Source organism: Macaca fascicularis, chromosome 3 (assembly GCF_037993035.2).
Source record: "Macaca fascicularis isolate 582-1 chromosome 3, T2T-MFA8v1.1".
In the NCBI taxonomy this organism is placed as follows: domain Eukaryota; kingdom Metazoa; phylum Chordata; class Mammalia; order Primates; family Cercopithecidae; genus Macaca; species Macaca fascicularis.
In genome coordinates this window covers 2,136,847-2,158,397 of record NC_088377.1, presented here as the reverse complement: position 1 = coordinate 2,158,397, position 21,551 = coordinate 2,136,847, and the positions used below count along the sequence as shown (strand labels likewise).

The following is a 21,551-nucleotide window of genomic DNA, read 5'->3' as shown; positions in this document are numbered from 1 at the left end:
TAGACGACTGGAGAGGAGGCGTAGACGGCTGGAGAGGAGGCGTAGACGGCTGGAGGGGAGGCGTAGACGGCTGGAGGGGAGGTGTAGACCGCTGAAGGGGAGGTGTAGACGGCTGGAGAGGAGGCGTAGACGGCTGGAGGGGAGGCGTAGACGGCTGGAGGGGAGGCGTAGACGGCTGGAGGGGAGGCGTAGACCGCTGGAGGGGAGGTGTAGACGGCTGGAGGGGAGGTGTAGACCGCTGGACGGGAGGGCAGACAGACACTCACTTTCCTGCTTTGCTTCTGCCCTGGCCAGGCTCTGCCACAGGTGCCTCCTTGATGGGGCCACCACACCATTTCTGGAAATGCCCTAGGATTTGGGACGGGGCTCAGGATGGGGCTCTGTACAGACCAGCAGGTGAGGAAGGAAAAGGGGCAAACAGAATCTGCCCATGGTCTGAAGCCAGCCTGTGTGGCCAAGGTCAGCAGGCAGGACAGGGCCCCCGTGCGCCTGGCCACCTTGCCAGTCGGGGGAACACAGCAGACACAGTGGCCAGTTTCCATGGACAGCCTGTGTTGAAGTTTTATTTTTTTTCTATACACATGATTGATTAACAATTTAATGAATGGGATGTCATTTTATACCCTGACAAGTTTAAATGTAAATAAATTGGCACCACCTTTAACCGGACTGTCCTGCCTTGCACAGGAGACACGCTCCTCACCTCAGCAGCCTCAAGCCCTCCCTTCTCACGTCTCCATGCAAGGACTGTGCAGGTCAGAGCAGGGCTGTCCCCCCTGATGAGCCCCTAGAAGCACCTGGCTGGCCATGGCTGTCATTTTGAGGGCAGAAAATAACTGGATTTCTGGTTAATTGGTGACATCCTCGAGAGCTGTTGCAAGCCATGTCTCGGCCGCGTGACGGGGCAGACGTGGTGGGCCCGATGGCCTTGTCTTCACCAAGTGCTCCTAACTCTCAGCAAACTTGGGGTTCATGACCGTCGTGGTGGCGCTCTTGAAAAGGGGATTATCCTGGTGGGAAACGCAAACAGGCTTGTGAGTGTGGGAGGTTTTCAGAGCAGAATCTTTATACCTGAAGATACTCCCCGCATGGAAGCCGTCGCTTTGAGGAAGAGCTGGAGGTGGGGCAGCCCTCCCAGGGTCCCAGCACCGGCGGCCAAGCTCACCCACAGCGGCGGATGCCCAGAGGACAAGCTGCCCGGGGAGGCCGAGGTGCAGCCATGCGTGGGTGTCCATGGCCTCCCGCAGCAGGAGGTCGCAGAGTGTGGGACGTACACGCCCCTCTGCGTGGGACCCCGGAGGATGGCAGCTTACGTTGTTCCACTGGGACTTGAGCTTCTCCTTCTCAAAACGCCTGTACTCCCGGAGGTCGCTCAGGTGGGTCAGGGCCTTCCAGATGACCAGCAGGAGGACGCCGATCAGCACGATGCCTGCCACAGTGCCCCCGACGATGGCGGCGATGTTGGGGCCCGCCACGCACTCTAGGAAGAAGCAGCGCACCGAGCATCAGTCCAGCCCCATCTCACTGGGCCGTGTGTGCCCACAGGTCCGAGGTCACCGCACAACACAGCACTTAGAGAGACGGAGGTTCCCAGGGCCCTGGCTCACCGTCCATCACCACGGCCAGGGGTCAGTGAGAACCTGGCCGAGCCCCTGCCGGATTCAATGCCAGGCCCCATGGTTCCAAATGAAATCTAAGGGCCACTGCCACCACCCCTGCTCACAGAGAAGAAGGCAGGGCCAGGGTACTGGGCAGCCAGGGCAGAGCGCTAATACTGGGAGGTAGGAGACAGTGTGAGGGACCCCACTGTTCTACATCAGAGTTCAGAATAAGGCTCAGGGTCCCTGCTGGCGTTCGCTCCCCCTACTGCGAAGGTGATTTATGGTCGTCAAGGACAGGCCCAGATCTGAGCTCAGCAGGTGAGGCCGCTACCAGGATAAGCAGCGTGAGGTCCTGGTTCCCGCAGCAGCTGTGCTCACCTCCTGAGCATGGGGACTGTGGCCATAGTGGACCAGGCCCACAGCTGCTGACCCTGGGACAGACAGGCAGTCCCTGGCCTGACCTGGCACCCTCACTCCCCATGCCCCTTCCTGCCATCCTGACCTGCACCCTCACTCCTTGGGCCCCCTCCTGCCGTCCCGACCCGCACCCTCACTCCCCGGGTCCCCTCCTGCCATCCTAACCCGCACCCTCATTCCCCGTGCCCCCTCCTGCCATCCTAACCCGCACCCTCACTCCCCATGCCCCTCCTGCCATCCTGACCCGTACCCTCACTCCCTGTGCCCCTCCTGCCATCCTGACCCGCACCCTCACTCCCCGGGCCCCCTCCTGCCATCCTGTCTTTCCTGGTGGGGGGTCTGCCTTCCTTCACCTGTCCTCAAAGGTGAAGTGACTTGACCGGGATTGCACAAACCAGACATGACCCAGGTCTGTCCCTCAAAGTGGCCTGCAGGGGTTCCTGCCCTGGCAGACGGGGGTCTGCAGCCCCAGGCCCACGTGTGGGTTGTGAGCTCCAGGCATGTCAGAGCACTGGGCTCAGAGCACCCCACTGCCTGCCTTGGGTCCCCTCCTGGGGAGGGAGGAGCTCCCAGGTCTCAGTCCTGCAAGAGTTCTGGCTGGCTGCTGGCCATGCCTGATGGAGTCCGCCAGCGGCCCCCCAGTCCCAGCCCCTCTGCCTCTCGGGAGCCTGTGGAACATGAGACCTGAAAAGACAGGGTCAGTGCCACCAAGGTCACCGTGGGGCTGGGCCTGGTTCCGACTGGAGCCAAATGAGTGACGAGCAGAGAGTGTTGGGGGATGGCAGTGCCTGGTGCCCCTGGGCCCTTCCAGGGCTGAAAGCCGAGCACCAGGATCTTTCAATCCCCTCAGGGGAGCTTCACTCAGCAGCCTGACCTCAGGCCACCCCTAGGGACCTGCAACTCCAAGCCTGGCCCCATGAGGCATCCAGTGGGAGATGACCTGGCCCGGGCAGTGTGGCATGCTGGTGGGCCTGCCCGGTGTGGAGCAGCGGTGCCCCAGGGAACAGGCCATCTGCTGCCCAGCTTGATGCGGGGTCAGGTGAGGAGGGGATGGAAAAGGGAGGCTGCTCGGGGTTGGGGGAACTGGCCTCTGGCCTCCTTGCAATGCCACCAAGGGCATCCCGCATGGCTCACCCACCCTGCTAGGCCCACACCACTGGAGGTGAGACCCTGCTTCTGCACCACCCTCGCCTCTGCAGAGACCCCGCAGTCGGAGCTCTGGAGCCGGTCCCCGCTACACCCCAGTGGCCTCACCTCGGCTCTCATCCACATAGATGATGTAGTGATCCCACCCGTCCTGCTGCTCCAGCATGTACGTCACCCAGCAGCCCTCTGAGTCCCTCTCCTTGCAGGTCCTGCCCTTCACGGGGTTGTTCGACAGCTGCAGGCGCCGACACGCCGCGCTGCAGTTCTTCCCGAAAGGGCCTTTGTCGAACTTCAGGCACTCAGCACAGGAGCTGTGGGGAGCCAGGCGTGAGCGTGGGTGCCAGGGCGTGCGGGGGCTCAGGCATCAGGGGCTTGGGCTTGGGTGTGTGTCCACCAGGTGGGGCAGGTGGGGTTGGGGTGTCCTCAGGCCAAGGAGGGGGCCCGAGTGGGGCAGATGCGGGGTGCAGTGGGTGAACTGGGAGCCTGATCCCAGGGCCCATGGCAGGTGCGCACAGGAGGGAGGGGGGCACAGGGGTGCAGCGGCCGCTGAGGGCTCCTCAGTCCAAATGCACCCGCAGAGAACCCTGAGGTGCAGAGGTGCTCACTGGGGACCCTGAGTGAGCCCAGCTGCTGGGGAGGTGGCCGGGGAGCAGGGATCCCTGCCCACCCTGCCTGCTCCACCTGCACTCACATGTGCTCGCCGCAGGGCGAGGGGCAGCCGGGGCACTCCTGGCACAAAGGAGGCTGGTAATTCCTTTCGCACTCACACACGTTGCAGCGGCACCGGCCACGGCCGCTGCACTCGACGCGCCGCGCGTTCAGGCAGCCCTCGGTGGTCCTCTCGCACTGGCACGCTGAGCCTTCGAAGCCCTGGAGGCAGCGGCACTTCCCGCAGAAGCAAAGCCCCCTCGCTGGAAGACGGGGGCAGCACGACTAAGCTCCTGCTTGGCCTGGGGACCGAGACCCGCCCGAAACCCCACTGCTGTCGCTCCCTCCGGCCCACCTGCCCCCTCCAGCTTGGGGGATGTGCCTGAGCAAAAGGCACCGGGCCACTAGCCAGGCCTTCCAGCCCCTGTCAGCCACGTGGCCACCTCCTGGCCAGTCTGGGCCTGCCCCTGCCCTGCTGTGAATGGGACCTCGGTAGGGCTGTGATCGTTCCTCCTGTGGACCCTCCCCACAAGGACCCCTTGCCCTCATGGAGACAGAAACTGAGGCAGGGCGGGGTGCAGGGTCGTCCAAGTTCCTGCTGACGCCCAGTGGCCGGGCGAGACTTGCGCTGTCTGTCCTCAGGATCCCCCCTTTTTGTTCCACTCGTTGCGTGTTCCAGAATGCACCCCCCAACGCCGAGTCTGTGCCGCAGGACGGCTGTTGTACAGCAGGGACCTACGGGCTCACCCGGGCCGCCGCAGACCTGGCCGTTGTAGCGCTCACAGTTGACGGTGTCACATTCGCAGTACTGCCCGTATATCATCTTGCCGGGGACGTCGCTGGTGTGGCACAGACACTGCCCGCAGACGCAGTCCCCCAGCCCTGAGCAGATGACGGAGTTGTTGTCCTTCCGGCAGCTTCCTTCCAGCTCCTGGCTGCTCCGGCCCTGCGTCTGGCACTCACAGGTTTTCCCAATGTAGCCAGTGTCACACCTGGGGACAGGAGGAGCTCCAAGGTCAGGCTCCCCACAGTGATGTGAGACGGCCGCCCCGTCCTCCAGGCCCCTTGCCCTTGGTGGAGAACACCCCTGTGGCACACTGTCTGTGCCTTCCTCGAGGCCTACTGAGGACCTGCCATGTACTAAATGTGCTCAAAACGTGCGGGGGCCCTGGGCTCCCTCCCCAGGATGTCCCGAGGGGAAAGCAGACACCTGGCCTCGGCCTGAGCATGCAGCGGCTCGGCAGGCTCACTGTGCAGCTGTGTTGCTGCCATGCACATGGCCTGTGCTGCGACACTGGTGCCCTGTGAGTGGCTGGTGTCTGCTCCTGCATGCCCCACGTGGTGGCCAGCGGGGACTTGGCACTGCCACCTGCCACAGCCCCGCCCTCTCTCCAGCCAGCTGCCGCCTGCGTTTGTGCACTGACCGGCCAGGTTGTGGGAGAACTCAGGGACAAGTGGTTTTGTCAGATGTGGAAGCTGTCACCAAGACGCGGGCAGACAGGAGCCCCTGAGGCATCCTCAGGGACAGCCCTGCCATGGGCTGTCTTGCTCCCCAGAGGAGGAAGCCACAGGACCGAGCATCTGATTACCTGCGGCAGGGCACCCCGCGACACCTGCCAAGTGTTTCGACTGAGTCACCCCTACAGTCCCGTGAAGAGGCCGCCCCAGGACTGCACACCCAGGATAGTGGGCAGGGTGGGCACTGAGGCACGGGGACAGCCAGAGACCACCAAGACCACAGAGACCATCACTGTCCTGAGAAATGGGAGGAGGCTGGGGGCAGCAGGGACCTGCAGGTCCACTGCCACCAGGGCGTGGACTGGCACAGCAGTCTGGAGAGGGGAGGAGGTGGCCAGAGCAAACGGGGCAGAGCCCTGGGAGGTCAGCCCAGCAGCTCCGCCAGGCAGGCAAGGAAAGGGGGAGAGCCATCCAGCCCCAGGGTAAGCCTCCTGGCTGAATGCCATGTGAACCTCCCCGCTGGGTCCACCTGTCCCCAGCTTCTCCCTGAGGTGGGGTGCCCACGCCTGGCAGGGGGTGTGCACTCCCGAAGGGAGGCCTATGGGGCCCAGGCTGCCAGAAGCAGTCACCTGTCCCAGGAGGCTCTCTGGCCTCTCATGCCCCAGGGCTGCCAGCCTGATAGCCTTGGGTCCCCAAGGACAGAAAGAAGCCAGCTCCGAGGGTCAAGGAAGGTCAGGCAGAGAAAGTGACCTACTCAAGGCCATGGGCACGCCCAGTGGGGACTCCTTGTGCCCCTGACATGGGCCTCTATCCTCTGGTGAGGGGGTCCTCCTGCCCACCAGTCCCCTGCCTTGGGTCCTCCATGGCCAGAGAGTGTAGAGTACAGGCTGGCATCGCTGGTGCCCTGGCTCAGGAGCACGGGGGAGGGCTTGCCGAGGGTTTCTGGGTTCCAATCCCAAATCTCCCCACCTCCTGCAGAAGGGGGCCCCCAGGACGCCCGATCTGTGGAGTGGGGGTGGGGATGGAGCCACCTGTGCCCACCTTACCTGCTTACACCTGCCCTGTGGGGTGGGGCTGGGGGAGGCTTCATGGGAACCTGCACCCACCTCACCTGCAGACACCTGCCCTGTGGGGTGGGGCTGGGGGAGGCTTCACGGGGACCTGTGCCCGCCTCACCTGCAGACACCTGCCCTGTGGGGTGGGACTGGGGGAGCATTCACAGGGACCAGGGCCCACCTCACCTGCAGACACCTGCCCTGTGGGGTGGGGACCTGTGCCCGCCTCACCTGCAGACACCTGCCCTGTGGGGTGGGGCTGGGGGAGGCTTCACGGGGACCTGTGCCCGCCTCACCTGCAGATGCCACACTCCAAGAAGCCCTTGCCATGGCAGAAGCCGCGGTCTCTGCTCTGGTCCCGGCACCGGCACTCACACTGGGGAAGGACCCGTACGGTCACTGTGTCCGTGAAGCCCAGTGCCCGGATGACAAACGACTGCTCCTGGATACACTCTGTGGCCGTGACCTTCACCCGGAAGGTGACCTGCAGGGCAGTGCTGGGCTCAGGTGGGGACCTTCGGCGGCCAGGGTCACAGCCCGGCTTCCAGCCCTCACCTGCTGGCCTCTGCAGGGGTCGTGGGGGGTTCAGCGTGGCGAGGAGGGGATGACTGGGAGCAGGGAAGAGCTGATGCTCAGATCCGAGAAGCCAAAGTCAGCTGGCAAGGAGGTGCTCTGCCCGCACTCCCGCTGTGACCGGCACCAGGATCTCCCAGGCCGCACATCGGCAGAGACATGTGACACGCAGACAGCAAATCAAGATAAGCTGAGCACACTCCCACTCAGACCACCCAGCATGAGGGAATGTTCTGGTGAGAAGCCACAGGCAGGCCAGGCGCCGGAGCTCACGCCTGTAATCCCAGCACTGTTGTAGGCTAAGGCGGGCAGATCACCTGAGGTCAGGAGTTCGAGACCAGCCTGACCAACATGGTGAAAGTCTGTCTCTACTAAAAATACAAAAAGTCGCTGGGTGTGGTGGCGTACGCCTATAGTCCCAGCTACTCACGCGGCTGAATCAGGAGAATCACTTGGATTGTAGTGAGCCGAGATGGCGCCACTGCACTCCAGCCTGGGCGACAGAGTGAGACTCCATCTCACAAAAAAAAAAAAAAAAAAATCCACGGGCAACATTTAGGGAGAAATGTGTTTGAAGGAATTCCAAAGTCATATTAAAAAAGTGCAATGAAAGCAAGTGTCTTACTGAATATTAGTTCGCAGCTAGCAAAACAAAAACAAAAACAAAAAACAAATGATTGGATAATAAACTTCAACCTGAAAGATTAGGGAAGGAACTCAGTGTCCATTTCTAATCACCTGTGTGGCCCATGCCTTAATGTGTCTGTCAAAAAACAAAATGAAACACGCAGAAAATCATGAGAACGAACCCAACCCGGTTTGCCATTTGTGCCTGTTCTGTGCATCCGGTGTCTGCCCCCAGGGGGTGCAGCCATCACTCCATCCCTCAGTCTACACTGGCCTGACCCAGGGATTTGGGGTTCCAGGTTGATGAGTAGGACTCTTGGGCCAAGGCGTGTGTGAAGCGCCTTCTCGGCGCCCTCTCGCTGACATTCATGACACCAGCTCCACAAGGAAAGTGTCTGGCCTCAGCAGACAGGGGGTGAAGGAAGGAAACGGGGACCTGCCAGTGGATGCCGCCTGCCCCCAGACAGCATCTGATGCCTGTGTGCCCCTCCTTGCCCCCGTCAGAGTGCTGGGATGGGGACCTTGGCTCCTTCTGGCTGTCCCCGGAGCCCCTCCGTGTGCTGGGATAGGGACTCTTGTGGTCAGGCTCACCGGGACATTGATCTGCACGCCGTCACAGTCACCTCTGGACTGGTCCTTGAGGGTCACTCCATTGCTGCAGAAGGAGTCATAGGTGACTTTCAGGGTGTCGGGGAGGGCGTTGTGATCCAGGAAGACCCTGGAGGAGAGTTTCTGCGGGCAGAGAGCGGCCACTCTTAGGGGCAAGTCTTTCTGCTGTCCTGGCCCTGCCTGGCCCAGTGGTTTAGACCCGTCTCCACGTCTCCTCTCCCTGCAAGTCCCCAGTGTCAGCTAATGACACAGAGGAGAGAATGGCAGGATGTGCCGAGGATGGCGGGGCTGCCAGGGCCACAGTCCTGACCCCAAAACAGCCCGACCACAGGGACCAGCATGGAGCCAGGGTGTGAGCCTCAGAAGTGGGAGCTTCTGCTGCTCCTCAGCCTTGAGTCCCCAGGACCTAGCACAGGGCAGGAGCTGGATAAATTGTTCAAGCGATAAGAGAGATGGGGAGAAACAGAGAGGCAGAGACAGACAGAGATGAGCAGAGCCAGAGCCAGAGACAGAGACAGAGAGACGCAGAAAAACAGAGAGAGGCAGAGACAGAGACAGATGGGGCAGAGACAGAGAGAGACAGAGAAAGAGAGACAAAGACTGAGAGACAGAAGGAAATTGAGAGGAGGCAGAGGGACAGGTTCATAGGGGCATCAGGTTCATAATGGCCAGGGCGGTGGTGTCACCTGCATCCTCTGTATAAGGACAGAAACACCTCGGGCAGTGGCTGGTACCCAGGAGGGTCTGCTCTGGGGGTTTGGGGCTCACAGGAGGCTACAAGAAGCCAATGGCACCTCCTCCACAGACCTTCAGTTTAATTCAATGACCCAGCGTTTGTCAGAGGCGCTACCGTATTGGGCTCCCTCAAGCCAGCAGGACCTTTGGCCTAGAAGGATCCAGGCCAGAATTCTGAGAACATCTCTCACCGGGGGGTAGATTTCCAGAGCAGTCTGGGACCTCTGGTGCCTGGGGCCCTGAGCGGTGCCTAGTGTGCACTTGTGCCTACCTATGCCCACCAGGGCCCCGGGCTTCCCCGGGGAGCAGCCCAGGGTGCAGCTGGGCCATGCACCAGGAAGAAATTCAGTGGGTGAGGGCTTCTCTGGGGCTTGCCCAGGACAGGTGTACAGAGCAAGAGGAATTCCATCCCCCAGGGTGTCTTCCCAGGGCCCAAGTCCACCGTGGGGGTTTCCTGTGGCCTCCTCCAGCCCCAGGTGCCCTGTCTACCACCAGAGTGTCCACCCCCCTTCCCCATAGAGACCCACAGAGAAGAGTCCGGCATGAAGAGGGCCTGAGCTTGGGTTTCAAGGAGCATCGCCCACACCATCAATGAGAGAGGACATGGAGCTCCCCGTGGAACTGCCAGGCCAGGGTGTCCTGGAGGCTGCAACCAGCCCACAGGGCAGTGGCTCTCCTCCCAGATCACCCTCCTGCTGACCTGCAGCAGGAGCTGACCTGCAGTGGGGAGGTTGCTGGCCACCCCATGGGTCCCGGCTGAGCGGTGTGGGAGACTCACATTGTAAGCATTCTTAATGAGCTGGACCACATTGCTGGAGTCGTCAGACAGCTCCCCCACCGCTGACTTCGGGATGATCTCAGTGAGTTTCTGTTGGGCAAGAAGACCAGACACGGCATGGCTAGGACCTGTGCCATGGCATCTCCACGCACCAGGCTCACCCTGAGGACCTGTGCCATGGCATCTCCACGCACCGGGCTCACCCTGAGGACCTGTGCCATGGAATCTCCACGCACCGGGCTCACCCTGAGGACCTGTGCCATGGCGTCTCCACGCACCGGGCTCACCCTGAGGACCTGTGCCATGGCGTCTCCACGCACCGGGCTCACCCTGAGGACCTGTGCCATGGCGTCTCCACGCACCGGGCTCACCCTGAGGACCTGTGCCATGGCGTCTCCATGCACCGGGCTCACCCTGAGGACCTGTGCCATGGCGTCTCCACGCACCGGGCTCACCCCAGGGGCTTCTGCACCTGCAAAATGGCTGGGACGGTCCTTAATGCAGTTTCTCGCTTGGTCCCCAGAGTGTGTGGTCAGCGATATGTGGTAAGGGGGGGTAAAAAGCCCTGAGCTGCCCGGGGCCATGCCTGGAATCCCAGCACTCAGGAGGCCTATGTGGGAAGATCCAAAGCCAGTGCTGAATCCCAGGGCTCCATTTGTTTGGTTTGGCTCCTCCCATTTGAGGCATTTATGGAAGGCTTGTCTCCATCAACATATGGCAGAAGGGTGTGTTCTCTGTGTGCACAAGCGGTGGTTTCCCTCAGGAGGTGGCCTGGTTTCTCTCCTGTGCACCTTTGACCTTTAGTGACTTTTGTCTGTATCCTCCCACCTCGGGCACCCAGGAGGGTTTGCTTCGCAATAAACCGTAACTGTGAGTTTACTGGTTCCTGAGCTCTGCAAGTCCTTCCAGCAAATCACTGACCCTGAGAGTGGTCTTGGGAACCCCGACAGCACCTGAGCGACTTGAACGCACGAACCTGCTCAGGCCAGGCTGAACACATGGCACGGGCGGTGGAAATTCGGGATGAACGTATTTCATTGGGGGCTTCTGCTTCTAGGAGCAGAGCTGGTTATCGGCTGTGCTTCCTTTGTAAAACTCATCCCACCCCACGCTCCAAGCTTGTGAACGTTTTTGTGTAATTTTATCTTCGTGGAGAGTGTTGATATTCAAATGTATGTGAGCATAAAATAAGCATGTTTCCATAAAATAAAGAATTGTGCTATATTCCAGAAAAGAACAGAAAATATCACCAATGCCAAGACACGCTGTTAACACAGCTGAGTTTCAGGGACAGGGAGGAATTCCTCCTTCTATCGACACGCAGGTGTCCTGTCCTGGACGGGAAGCCTCAGGCTCCTCACCCACAGGCATCTGTGACCCGGGCCGGCTGGCCCTCACGTGCCCAGCATGTGGAGGTGGCACTCAGACCTGCAGTGGCGCTGGGTGTGGCCTGCGGCTGAAACGTGCCCCTGCCCAACAGATGCTCAGGACCCAACAGCACTCACCTCGTAGGTCTTCACCATCTTCCTGGTCACCGCGAAGATGGGCTGGATGTTGTTTTCGGCCAGTTTGTGCGCCAGCTGGCCCACCGATGGGTAGTCCTGGAGAAAGGAGGTCCTGCTCAGCTGGCCCCGAGTCTGAGACAAGCCTTCCAGGTGCCCGCCCCTGTCTGCCCCACTCAGCCTTAGCCCTGCCTGTGCTTCGGACCCTCTCGGGGGAAGGCTGGAGAGGCAGAGGCTGCCGCGCAGGAGTGCAGTGCAGAGAGCCGCCATGGCCTCTGGGCAACGTGTGCATAGACTTGGGCTTTCAGAGTCCAGGCAAGAGCAGCATTTGAGGCGTCTCACCGTGGGACTGGGGATGTCCACGGGGCAGAATCCCAGCCTGCGCCACACGGTGGACCTGCTTTCGCACTGAGAGGCGCTCAGTTTCAGCAGAGGCCATGAGGGTCAGGTGCGGCTCTCCCTACCCAAGTTCCAGGACCCGACGGCCGTCCCTCCCCTGTCTGTGGCTTCGGCAGAGGACCTGAGTTTTGCATCTCTAAAGTCCTTTGCCGCCCCCAGAGCCTATGATGTTAGGCTGCAAGAGCATTGCACCATGGCCAGCGAGGACAAGCCCCTGTGACCGGTGGTGGCCTCTGGGCCCACGGCTGATCCCAGCCAGAGGTCGTGGCCCCTCTGAGCCATTGAAATGCCTCTGCAGAGAGACGCTCGTCCTAACCCTGTGCATCCTGGGTCCCTCCCCGCATTTTCCTCATGGTCCCCGCATTCCCTCACCCAGCTCAGGCGCTGGGGACAGGGAGGGGCCGCACTGGAGGAGGCGGACTCAGGGGCAGCAGAGAAACCACAGAGGAGGCCAGGAGGAGGAGGAGGCGGATGCTCCAGGATGGGACTCTGGCCAGCGGCGGGGACAACAGGGCGCGGCTGTAGCCTGGGGGCGGTTACTGTACCTCCACAGCCGCTGACAGCCCAGGTGCGGGGGCAGTGGGGCTGGAGACCAACAGGGCCTGGGAGTGCCACAAGGGCGAGGCCGGGGCTCAGCCTGGCTGCCCCCACCAACCCCACCCTCCCCTGGCCTGAGGCCAGTCCTGGGAGACCCCACACTGCCACTTGGGGCTTCCAGAAGTTTCCTCGGGAATCTGCTCCTTGGGTTGGAAGGAGGCTCTGTAAGGTGGAGACCCCGCCTCGTTCCCTCCGTCAATGGTGTCCTGCCAGGCGGTGCCTGGGTGCCTGGGGTGGGCACTTACGAACTCGTTGCTCCTCTTGTACATGTTGTCCTCCAGGTGACAGCGGCCGTCATTGGGGGTCAGGATGGCACCCAGCTTCCCGTCGCCCGCGAAGTGGAAGCCGTCGTCGGTGGCGAACACCAGCAGCCGTGTGACGTTGCGCCAGCCGATTTCCTCCTGAGAGGAAAACGTGGGGGGCGGGGTTACCTGCCTCGGTTTCCCAAACTGCGCCCTCTGGAGCAGAGGAGACAACGCAGAGCTGGCGGGGTGGCCCGGAGGCTGGCACTGGTGCCCCTTTCCCTTGGGTCTCAGGGACCCAGCCGTGTTCCCCCAGACGCCACGCCCAGGAGGAGACAAGGGCCCTCAAATACCCCGTGCGTGTGTGAGGCGCAGGGAGCGCAGGCATGTATGGAAAGGCAAGGAGAGTCACATGGTTGTGGTCCCTGCACTTCAGAGCTGGGAACAAACCCTCAGGAAACCATCCCCAAGGGGGAAAACCCTGGTAGACACGTGAACCACGTGCAGAACCAGCGCAACACAGAGGAAGACGAGCCCGAGGGGCCTGGCAGGCCTTGAGCCCACCATGGACAGCCTCTGGCAGGCGCGTTTGTGGGCTGTGCATGTCCTAGGCCGTGACCCCACACCCGTGAGCAGTGTGTCTACGCTGGGCCTGCAGGGAAGCTGGAGAGCTAAGGTGGGTTGTGAGAGGAGGACGGTGCGCAGCCTCAACACAGCCCAGGGACCGTGGCTGCTCCGTTAGGCTCACAGTCACAGACTGAGTGGGCAGGACGTGGAGAGACATGCACTGGGCAGCCAGGGCCCACCCGGCCTGGAGGGAGGAGGGCGGTTCCACCCCAGGAACCACGGGACCAGCTGCCTAGTGGCCCTGTTCTACCCTTGGCCACTCGCAAAATGTTTAGGCTTCAAAAGATTTGCCCAGGGTCACAAATTTAGTTCACAGCAAACAATGAAATCTGCGCATGGTTTTTAAGCCCCCATGGCCACTCCCTTCCTCCTGCCCTTTCCTGCATGGGCAGCAGCAGGGTGAGGCGCTGCCCTCCCCAGGCCCAGTCCCTTAGATGACCTGCTAGCCAGGGTACCCCACTGCTCCCCCACAGTGCCTGACAGAGCCCCCAACACTGGGGGAAGCCGGGGACCCAAGCAGGGGCAGCGGCCTCACCAGGCAGGCGGCGACCTGCATCATGGCGTCCAGCCCACCCTCGGGTGCATCCAGGTTTCCTGAAATCAGCTGCTTCCCGACCTCTCTCTGAAACTGGTTGGAGTTGCTGGTCAACTTCAGCACGTGCCTGAAGGCAAACGGGGCCTGGCACTCTTTCTCCTTGTCAGGACATGGGTTTCGCAGCTTATCGGGGTGTGTGTTCACGAACGGCAGCACGGTTTTGTCCACGAAGGACCCGAAGCCTGCAGGGCACACGGAGGGGCTAGGGAGGCGGCAGGCTGGCCCCAGGTGGGAGGGCCAGCTTCAAAGGGGCACGAGGGCGAGCCTGTTTCCTCTGTCCTAGCAGGGAAGGGGAGAAAGCAAGATGGCACATGTGGAGTGTGTGTGAGCATGTGTGTTGTGCAAGCGTGCATGTGAATGTCTGTGGGTGTGTGTGTGCAATCATGTACATGTGTGAGCACAAGTGTATGCATGTGAGTTCCTGCATGTATGTGTGTGACCAGGTATAAGTGTGGGCATGTGGACATGTGCGTATGCGTATCTGTGCGTGTGCAGCCATCTGCATATGTGAACATGAGTGTGTACATGTGTAGCACAACTGTGTGTGCACATATTCCTGTATGCATGTGAGCATGTTCAGGTGTGGACACACCTAGTTCACATAGGTGACCAGGTACATATGTGGACATGTGTGTTTGCATATGATTTGTATATGTGAGTGAAGACATACATGGGTGATCAGGAGTGTGCATGTGAGCATGTCTGTGTGTGCATGTGTGTGCACATGTAAGTGTGTGCGCATGCATTTGCATGTCTGAGTGTGCATTTTTACGTGAGCATACATTCGCGTGTGTAAGCATGCAATGGCGCGTAAGCATACATTCGTGTGAGCATACATTCACATGTGAGAGCATGCATTTGTGTGAGTATGCGTGTGTGTGAGCATGTATTTGCGTGAGCATGCATTCACATGTGTGAGCATCCATTTGTGCGTGTGAGGATACATTCATGTGCGAGTGTGCATTTGCATGTGTGAGCATGCATTTGCAAGTTTGAGCATGCATTTGTGTGTGTGCATTTGCATGTGTGAGCATGCATTTGTGTGTGAGCGTGCATTCACATGCGTGAGAGTGCATTTGCATGTGTGAATGTGCATTTGTGTTTGTGCGTTGCATGTTTGAGCATGCATTCACGTGCGTGAGCGTGTATTTGCTTGTATGAGTGTCCATTTGTGTGTGAGCGTGTATTTTTGTGAGCATGCATTTGCGTGTGTGCATGTGTGTGTGTGTGTAAGCATGCATGTGTGCATCCCTGCATGTAGGGAAGTTGGCAGAGTGCTGATGGGAGGAGCCACGCCTGGCGGGGAAGACATGTGCTGTGACTGACACACACGTGTGCTGGAGACTTGCTCTGTGGCGAGGCAGTGCTGGTGGAGAGTGGAGCCCCTGGCTCAGCAGAGCTTGCTGTGTGGTTTCTTCAGTGGTGCTGTTGCTGTACCATCTATGTGCGTTGTGGTCTTTAATGTCTAATAATTGGCACTGTCAGACTTTTGTCTTTTAAACATACCAAGAAATAAATAAAGGAAGTAGAAGGTGGAAGGGGAAGTGGAGGACTGGATGATGTCTACAAGTCTTGGGGAGCCAGGGACTGGGTGTGGCTCCTGGCAGGGAGGAAGGCCGACTGCAGCTCTGTGGATGCCCTGAGGGGACCTGCATCTGGGGCCCCCCGATCTGCCCTGGGGACCTGTGCATGAGGAGGTGCGTGGGCCACAGGCAGGAGTGGCCAGGGTCTGGGAAAGGACTGTGTCTCATCCTGCAGCGCCTGAGCCTCACCAATGCGGCCGGACTCGGTGATCTCGTTGAGGGCCTGGAGCAGGTCGCCACCCAGCTTCTTGACGTTCCTGAGGTCGTCGAGCATGGAGTAGGAGAGGTCCATCAGGTAGTACAGGTCGATGGGGTAGCCCTTGGCCCGCCGGAAGGTCACGGTGAACTCTGCTGCCTGGCCTGCCGGTAGGGACAGAACACCATGAGCCACACCTCACGTCTCACACAGGGTGTCTGGGGGCGTGTGGCCCCGAGCGGGCTGTGCACTGGCACCCTTTTCTCCAGCCCCTAAATCCTCCTGATCTCTCCTCTCCCCACCTGGCAGAAGAGCTGAGGACCAGACACAGGACGTCCAGGCAGGCGTCCATGTCCTTTCAGAGGAAGGACATGGCTCTAGGACGCAGGCACGTGCCACGCAGTGACACTGAAACCCTTGCCTGGGGTGCATAGAGTTGACGTCAGTGACATCGGGGACGCCTTTCATTGAGAGTGCCAGTGGCTCACCTGGGCTCACACGTAACCCGGCCCCGTGCCTGCAGTCTCACGGGCACCCTCATCAGCAGCCACGTAGACAGGCATCACACAAACCTGGCACTTTCCAGCAAGGCCCACGCAGGCCGTCCCCAGGATGCCCCTTTCTCTATCCCAGCCCTGGACTCCGCTCGCCTGCATCTCAGTCACACCTGCGGTTGTGTTTACGCGTCACCGCAACCAGCCTGTGTCCCCGCCTCCCAGAACCGTGCCTAGCACAAGTCAGCTTTCCATAAACACACATCACGTTAATGATTGAGCAAGGAGGGAGGGTAACCAGACCTGTCCCCTCTGCCCAACCCTCCAGCCTTCAGCCCTGGGACAAGTGCAGGGCCTACCCCATCCCCAACATGCCTGCTGCCACGCCCTGAGAGAAAGGGTATGTGCGCCCCCCCCAAACACACACACACCCCTACACATAAATACACCACATGCACACAGTCACACATGGCATACACACCCACATATATGCACACAGACAATACTCACACACAAATATACCTCATGTACACACAGTCACACATAGCACACACACACACCCACAAATACACGCACGTAGCACCCGCACACAGCAAACACACCACAGACAAATATGCATACACACACCACAAATACCAAACACCACACATGCACACATACACACACACCACACACTCATACACAACACCAGACACATAGCACACATACTACATGTACGTGCTCATATACACAAATACACCACATGCACACACACGCACTCACACACACATACACCAAACACACACACATGCATGCCACACACATATACACACACCACACACACATGCATGCCACACACATATACACACACCACACACACATGCACTCACACCCATACACACACATGCCACACATATACACACACACTCCACACAGAATGCTAAACACACACACACAACACACACCATACATACACACACACCCCACACACATGCACTCTCACACACACACACACACACTCACCCACATTCACACCCGGCGATCCTGGCCCTGGCCCTGCTGTGCCTTTTAGCCCTCGGAGGCGTCACTTGGCCTCTGGGCCGGGGACCAGCAAACACTCTCTGCGGAGGGCAGACAGTAAATGTGTGCGGCTTCGGGGACCTTGCGGCGTCTGCAGCGACATGGAGGAGGCAACCAAGACCATGCGCCCACAAGCGTTGTGGCTGTGCTGCAGTCAAAGGGCACAGACATAGGCCTTTGGTGGCTGACCAAGGGGCCCCGTCCCTTCCCTTCCAGAGTGCCAGGCTCAGCGAAGGGCCGCGGGCTGCGGGGGTAGGGCCGGGACCCCGTGAGAGGACGTTCCCCTCCCAGATCCTACCACCTTGCTCTGGGAGCCTGTGGCCCCGGGGTGCTGTAGGATCTGTCCCTGGTGCTCACCTGAGCCTGCCTAAGCTCACCTGTGCCCACCTGAGCTCACCTGTGCCCCCCCAGAGGCAACAGCATTTGCCGCCTGCACAGTGGAGATGCATGCCAGGCCGTGGTCAGCCACACCCTGACCCTTCCCCACGGCACAAGGATGCCCCCGTTCGGGCGCACCCCCACCCTCCAGGACGATCCTTCCTGACACCTCCAGCACCACAGAGCTGCACAAACTCTGGCCACAGGCAACACCCCTGCCAGCCTGTTCCTCACTGTGAGGTGGGACACGGGGAAAACACATCAGAGCTGCCTCCAGGGGCCACAGGGCCAGGCCCTCGAGTTTGAGGTCAGAGGTGGAGGTTCCAAGGCGAAGGGGCTTGTGCCTGCTCACGGGGCAATGAGGGGCCGGCCTGATCCCCCCACCAAGGTGGGGTTTTGTCCGCTGCTGCCCCCAGGGACACCTGGCCCCTGCTCGTGTAGGACCTCCCCACTGGTTTGGCCCCGTCCCTCACTCTCTCCCAGCCACCTCTCGCCTGGCTGCTGCTGGCTCTCACCTGGCCGCCTGCACCCTGGGCCATTCTGCCCCAAGGCTAACTCAGTGGCCGCTGACCTGGGCTTCCCCTGAGGGCAGAGCTCTGAGTCCCAGCCTGTCCAACACCAGTTGGTTCCTCTAAAGTCACCCCGGCTCTGTCTGCACCCCCTCCCTGGAAGATGGCTTCCCCTTCCTTCCCTGGCCTCACTGTGGCCTGGGAGGTCACAGGTCGGTGGCCACACTAGGCCTTCTTCTCCTGTCTGCTGCACCACCACACACCCGCCTTCCTGGAGCAAGGAGGGCGCTCTCTTCCCCTTCCCCTTTCCCTCCCCTCCCCTCCCTTCCCCTTCCCCTTCCCCTTCCCCTTCCCCTCCCCTCCTTCCTTCCTTTTCATTTTGAGACAGAGTCTTGCCCTGTCGCCCAGGCTAAAGTGCAGTAGCACAATCTTGGCTCACTGCAACCTCTGCCTCCCGGGTTCAAGTGATTCTCCTGCCAGCTGAGATTACAAGTGCACATCACCACGCCCGGCTCATCTTTTTTTTTTTTTTTGTATTTTTAGTAGATGGGGTTTCACCATGTTGGCCAGACTGGTCTCAAACCCCCGACCTCAAATGATCCACCGCCTTGGCCTCCCAAAGTGCTGGGATTACAGGTGTGAGCCACCGATAAGGTGGACGTTTCTAAAGTGCTGACAGGGGACTAGTCGTGTTCTGAAACTGTGCTCTGGTCAAGTCAGTTTGGACAACACTCATTTAAACAGTGACTCAGGTCTCTTGGCTGCAAGACTTATCAGACCCTCTACTCTTCTAAGAGTACCGTGGCCTTCTGAGTGTGTAATGGAATAGTGTTTTCCAAATGGCTTGGTCTCCCTTTAAAAAAAAAAAAAAGATGCAGAATGTCGGGCTGTGAGAGAGCCGATGGTGAGGGCTGGGGCAGCTCCACCTGGGGACGGAGCGGAAGGGCGCTGAGGAGCTCAGCTTTCCAGCAGCCTTGGGGCTTCACTGGCCCACCCAGCCGTCCAACCTGGACACATGCCCCTTCTGGGCAGCCCTGACACCCCAGAGCAGGGCCAGGCTCCTAGCCAGAGCCAATAACCAGCACAGAGGGTGCCTGGCACCCCCATAGAGGCCAAGCCTACCTGGTCGCAGGTAAAGAGTCACTTTTTGTGGGGACAGCTGCGTCTGGCCCCCATCGTGGTCTTCCTGGGTTTCGGCGAGGCTCCTGGGGTCCATGATGTCGTCCGCGGGACAGCCCCTCATGAGCAGCTGTGGCCGGGTGTCACAGCGAATGGAGTCAGGATCCCCTGGCCCTGTGAAGTTCTGGGGAGGGGGAGTCAGGGGTCAGGAGGGGGCCACACTGCAGGACCTGCAGGAGGCTGACTGGCCATCAGGGACTGAGGACCCACCCTGTCCCCTCCTCCTCTGTACCTGGAATTTGGGACAGAAGTCCCTGTGGACAGAGACAGGGAGCTCCTCTGGCCTCCCAGACAGCCCCTCGCTGAAGGCTCCCGGCCGCAGCAGAGCCCTGGGGGGTGGGGTATCCCCTTGTCCTCTGCCTCTAGCAGCAGAAAGGACTCAGGACCCGCTCTCCAGCCCAAGGCTGACCCGAGAGGAGAGGCCTCCGCGTCCTCTAGCAGCTGGCCCAGGGGCTTCAAGCCCTTCATCAGCAGAACCTTTGTCCAACGGAGTTGTTCTGTCCCGAAGGAATGTGGCAGTCCCTAGGCCCCCAAGGAACCCAGAACATGGGCAGGGTTCTGGGCCAAGCCCCTCAAAGTTTAGAAGAACGGAAGCTGGAGGGGAGCCTGGGAGGCCTGGGCCCCGGGTGCTTTCCTCTCAGCCACCTTGTCCCTGCAAAGCCCCTGGATTCTGAGGAGGGCTGTGTTTGGTGGGTCCCGTCACTGGCCCCGAGCCTGCTGCCTCTACGGGAAAGCGTGCTGGCGATGCGGGGCCAGAAGCGCACGTGTTTCTCTACTTGCTTTCACAGAGGGAAGCTCAGGAGGATAAGCCCGCCCCCACCCCAGGGCTGGTGTCCCGCGGGCAGGGGGGCAGGTGGGAGGGGAGGGCGACAGTCCCCAGGCTGCCTCTTTGTATGGCTCTGACTTTTGAAACCACAGAAGTTTTAAAGTCCTCCAGAAATTAAACTACATCAGCAAGCATCCCGGCTAGAAGGAAAAGAAAGCCTAAATGTAACCCACACAGAAACAAACAAATCTCACTGGAGGGTATTTATTTCAGATGAGCTGACAACCTCCAGAAAGGGGAGGGAGAAAAACCCAACCTGAGCAAGGTGGTGTCACCTGGGGCCTGGCCACCCTGCTCAGTCCGAGGACAGACAGGAGCCACCCAGCTTCTCATCCGCGGGCTGCTCACCGCAGTGGCGTGGGCTGGAGGCCCCGAAGCCACTCCCCGTGGGCCGCAAACTTGAGAAACGAGGAAGCCGCTGACGGTAAGAAATGAGACACCACTTCTCCTGCTGCCCTTCCCTTCTTCTCCTCCCGCTCCCCTTCCCTAGTTCATAAGACAGGAGAGATGGGAGAAAGCGAAAAGTTGGAAAGAAACAGGAGTAAGATAAATAGCCAGAGCACCTTGGCATCACCTCCTGGCCCTGGTGGTTAAAATAATAACAATAATATTAACCCTTGACCAAAACTACTTGTGCTAGCTGTAAATTCCAGACATGGCATGAAAAAGCATTGTAAAACTTTCTGTTCTGTCAGCTGATGCGTGTAGCCCCCAGTCACGTTCCCCACGCTTGCTTGATTTATCACAACCCTTTCACATGGACCCCTTAGAGCTGTAAACCCTTAAAAGGGCCAGGAATTTCTTTTCTGGGGAACTTGGCTCTTAAGACGCAAGTCTGCCGATGCGCCCAGCCAAATAAAGCCCTTTCTTCTTTAACTGGGTGTCTGAGGAATTCTGTCTGTGGCTTGTCCTGCTACAACAGTGCTGGAACCCGGACTCACAGGGAAAAGAACCAGAGCCTTCAGAAAAACATCCGATTCCAGGCTAGGGCAAGGGACACGAAGATGGGCCTGCGGTGTCATGTTGCTCCAGAAAGCAAGAAAGTGCTCAGAAAAATAGGATGGGGACCCATGGACAGGACGCGGAGCCAAACCCAGTGGATTTGGGCATCTCGGGGAAGAAAGGACAGTCACAGATGATGCACTACTGAACAAAATAAAACTGTGGAGAAGGAGGGACCCTTCCTCAGGTTGGGAGCCGTGAGAGGCAGGCAGGGACCAGCACTGCACCCAGCCGCAGCCATTGTAGTGATGGCGGCTTCAGGTGGGGACATCTGCGGATGCTGAGCCTGCCCATGTGATTTGATGGGAGCGGAACGTCACCAGCCCACAGGGGACTGTGCAGCGGGGTGGGGAGGCCGGGCGGATGCCATCTCAGCAGAGCCGTCCACACTGACCTCACCAGGACTGGGACGGGGCAACAGCAGTGCCTCTCACAGGCATTTAGGACACCGTCACTGAGGGGCTCCTGCCAAAGCGCACCTGAGTCCAGGAAGAGGAAACTCCAGACAAGACCCCCGAGTCATGCTACAAAGCTGCTCCCCGAACTCCTCGGAAATGCCCAAGGACAGGAAAGACAAAGAAAGCTGAAGACCGGTCCAGATTCAAGAAGCCCAAGGAGACGGCTGAGTGTAGGGTGAGCCTGGGTTAGGAGGTTCGGGGCCTGAGACGGCTGAGTGTAGGGTGAGCCTGGGTTAGGAGGTTCGGGGCCTGAGACGG

General features: G+C 59.8%; 1 protein-coding gene across 8 annotated transcripts in view; it reads right to left on the bottom strand.

Moving 5' to 3' along the window:
* Window positions 1-535: 535 nt before the first annotated feature.
* ITGB2 (integrin subunit beta 2) overlaps window positions 536-21,551 on the bottom strand; it is a 46,517-nt gene continuing 25,501 nt past the window's right edge. For 5 of the 8 annotated variants that reach the window (XM_005548520.4, XM_005548518.4, XM_065541278.1 and 2 more), the window contains 13 exons: window positions 18,951-19,131; window positions 15,382-15,552; window positions 13,550-13,791; window positions 12,391-12,546; window positions 11,153-11,248; window positions 9,648-9,737; window positions 8,117-8,257; window positions 6,622-6,809; window positions 4,560-4,804; window positions 3,856-4,075; window positions 3,273-3,475; window positions 1,314-1,480; window positions 536-1,010 (listed from right to left, as the gene is read on the bottom strand). In XM_005548520.4, the coding sequence (XP_005548577.3) occupies window positions 948-1,010; window positions 1,314-1,480; window positions 3,273-3,475; window positions 3,856-4,075; window positions 4,560-4,804; window positions 6,622-6,809; window positions 8,117-8,257; window positions 9,648-9,737; window positions 11,153-11,248; window positions 12,391-12,546; window positions 13,550-13,791; window positions 15,382-15,552; window positions 18,951-19,131 (2,163 nt within the window). In that variant the 3' untranslated portion in view covers window positions 536-947. Of the gene's footprint in view, window positions 1,011-1,313; window positions 1,481-3,272; window positions 3,476-3,855; window positions 4,076-4,559; window positions 4,805-6,621; window positions 6,810-7,530; window positions 7,662-8,116; window positions 8,258-9,647; window positions 9,738-11,152; window positions 11,249-12,390; window positions 12,547-13,549; window positions 13,792-15,381; window positions 15,553-18,950; window positions 19,132-19,239; window positions 20,320-21,551 lie in introns of those variants that run through there. The other 3 variants (XM_074033894.1, XM_065541281.1, XM_074033895.1) reach the window with 2 other exon arrangements.